Here is a 2,410-nt window from a genome sequence, read left to right on the forward strand (position 1 = left end):
GTATATCATGTTTGGTAAGGTGGAGGGTCAGAGAAAAAGAGGAAGACCCCCAGCAAGTTGGATTGGCAAAGTGGCAGCATCAATGGGTTCAAGCATGGCAAGTGTGAGGTTAGCCCAGGACCGGGCAGTGTTGCGTTCTGTTGTGCATAGGATCACTATGAGTCAGTACCGACTCGATGGCACCTAACAATAACAACAATGTAGAAACTATTGCTCTTTTCAAACAGGCATTTTTTTCAGACATTCAAGAGCCAATATAATTAACATTAATAATGTTAATTATAATGCTATAATTAACATTAACAATATTCCTGTCTGGCCCTCCTGAATTAGACTTGGATATTTGCCTTAATGTGAATTTCTTCTATATGATGTTTCCTAATTTTACAGATGAGGAAACTAAAGCTCAGATGGAGTAAGGGTCACACAGCTAGTTGTTGTTGTTGCTAAGTGCCATTGAGTTGGTCCCAACTCATAGCAACCCTATATATAGAATTTCCTTGTTCAAACCCACCAGCTGACCTTGCAGTTAACAGTCCAGTACTTATTCTACAGTGCCACCCCACAACTCCATACAGCTGGTAATAAGTGGAAAAGCAGAACACAAAACACAAATCTCTGCTAATAACTGTTATAATGTCGTGTCTCTCAAATAAGCTGAAGAGTGATGGTACAGTGGTTAAAAGCTCAGGCTTGGAAGTCTGAAAGATTTGGGTTGACATGCTAGGCCTACCACTTTCTAACTTGATGTTCTTAAACAAGTTACTTTCCCTTCTTTCACCCTCCATTTCTACTACTATAACATGGGCAGTAGTGTCAACACTATAAGATTGTTGTAGAGAATTCAATGAGCTAATGAATGAAAAGCTTGAAGTACTAGCAATACTTGTACTATTTCCTTCTTCTACTACTTAATACTATTGTTAGAGTACAGAATGACTGGAAGATGTGAAAGCCAGATGCTAGTTGTGTAGCTTCAATGTTTGAAGGAATACGTTTCAGTTTCTCACAGGCTGAGATACCACCTTCTTTGCATATAGTATACTTCTGTGCTCAGTAGATATTTGATGGCCCTCTACTGGCCCGAAGCTTATTAATTTTTACTTGGTCTTGGGACATGGTGGGAATTATTCTGCTAAACTTGGCCCTAAAATCTAGACAGTAGGCTAAGACCCAGAGATAGTGAGAAGTGGGCCATAATTTTGAATTTTTATCAGTGATACAGAAATGTCTTGTAAACCTTTGATTTGTGCCATTCTTAGAGTACTCTTCCTGGATAAAGAAAATAAGCAATTACAGGAAAACAGTCTGCGGCTCACTCAACAGGTTGGCCTCTTAGAGCGCATTATAAGGAGCATCCAGATTCGCAGAGGAGAGGTAAGGTGCTTAACTCTTACTGGGTCCTTAATCTGAAGTTTGACCTGCTGAGGTTGCTTTGCTCCCTTCATCATCTTCAGATAGCTGCAGCCCTGATCTGGCAGGTGGCTGTGGCAGAAAGGCTCTTCAGCTACACACCAGGGCAGCAGACTCTGAGGATGCTCTTGGCCAACTTTGTTCTCCATTGAGCCTGCTTTTGTTTAATATTCCTCTCCTATGTGATGCCAAAGAGATCTGTATGTGCTTCATAGCTTCTCCTGTAATACATTATATTGTTATTGCTTTTCCCTTCTCTGTCTCATCAACTCAACAGGGAGCTCCTGGAGGACAAGGTTTGCCTCTCATACCTTACTCTATCTATGGGCAGGTGCTGCATAAGCATGAGAATGAATGAATGCTAGGTGTCTTCACATGTATGCCTTGTCCTCAGTAACACTGCTTACCATGTATTCTGTTAGTCATCAAGAGCTCCTAGAACAGAAATACCACAAGAGGGTGGTTTTAGCAAACAGACATTTATTTTCTCACAGTTTAGGAAGCTATGGGTCTAAAGTTAAGGCCCTGGCTCTAAGAGAAGGCTATCTCTGTGTGTCAGTCTTTCCAGCTCCTATTCCCAGGTTCCTTGGCAATCGTGTATATGTACCTTCCCTTCTATTTGTGCTTGTTTGCTCACTTAATCTCTTTTATATCTCAAAAGTGACTGGCTTAAGTATCAATCCTATCCCCTCTGTATACAGTCTTAGACACTGACTACCTAAAACCAGGGTGGGGGATGGCAGGGGAGTGGGGTTAAAGGCATGAAATGACTGGCTTACAAGTTTTCATTCAAGAGGGAATTTAGTTTCAGAGTGTATGGGGGAAGGTAGAATCCCCACTGAATGGTTTCATATTATCTAGATGGGTCTGGTGAAAGGAGATGGGGATAGGATTCATTTGATTCAATAGTGAGTAATTGTTATCAGGGCTAATTGCGACCATCACAACTGTAAAAGTAGAAGTTAATCTTAGAGTCCAGGACCCTAGGACCATCAAG

General features: G+C 41.2%; 1 protein-coding gene across 1 annotated transcript in view; it reads left to right on the top strand.

Moving 5' to 3' along the window:
* CCDC30 (coiled-coil domain containing 30) overlaps positions 1-2,410 on the top strand; it is a 110,380-nt gene that overhangs the window by 102,931 nt on the left and 5,039 nt on the right. The window contains exon 12 of the mRNA XM_006839829.1: positions 1,263-1,377. Coding sequence (XP_006839892.1) covers positions 1,263-1,377 — 115 coding nt within the window. The remainder of the gene's footprint in view (positions 1-1,262; positions 1,378-2,410) is intronic.

Source organism: Chrysochloris asiatica, unplaced genomic scaffold (assembly GCF_000296735.1).
Source record: "Chrysochloris asiatica unplaced genomic scaffold, ChrAsi1.0 scaffold00026, whole genome shotgun sequence".
Lineage (NCBI taxonomy): Eukaryota > Metazoa > Chordata > Mammalia > Afrosoricida > Chrysochloridae > Chrysochloris > Chrysochloris asiatica.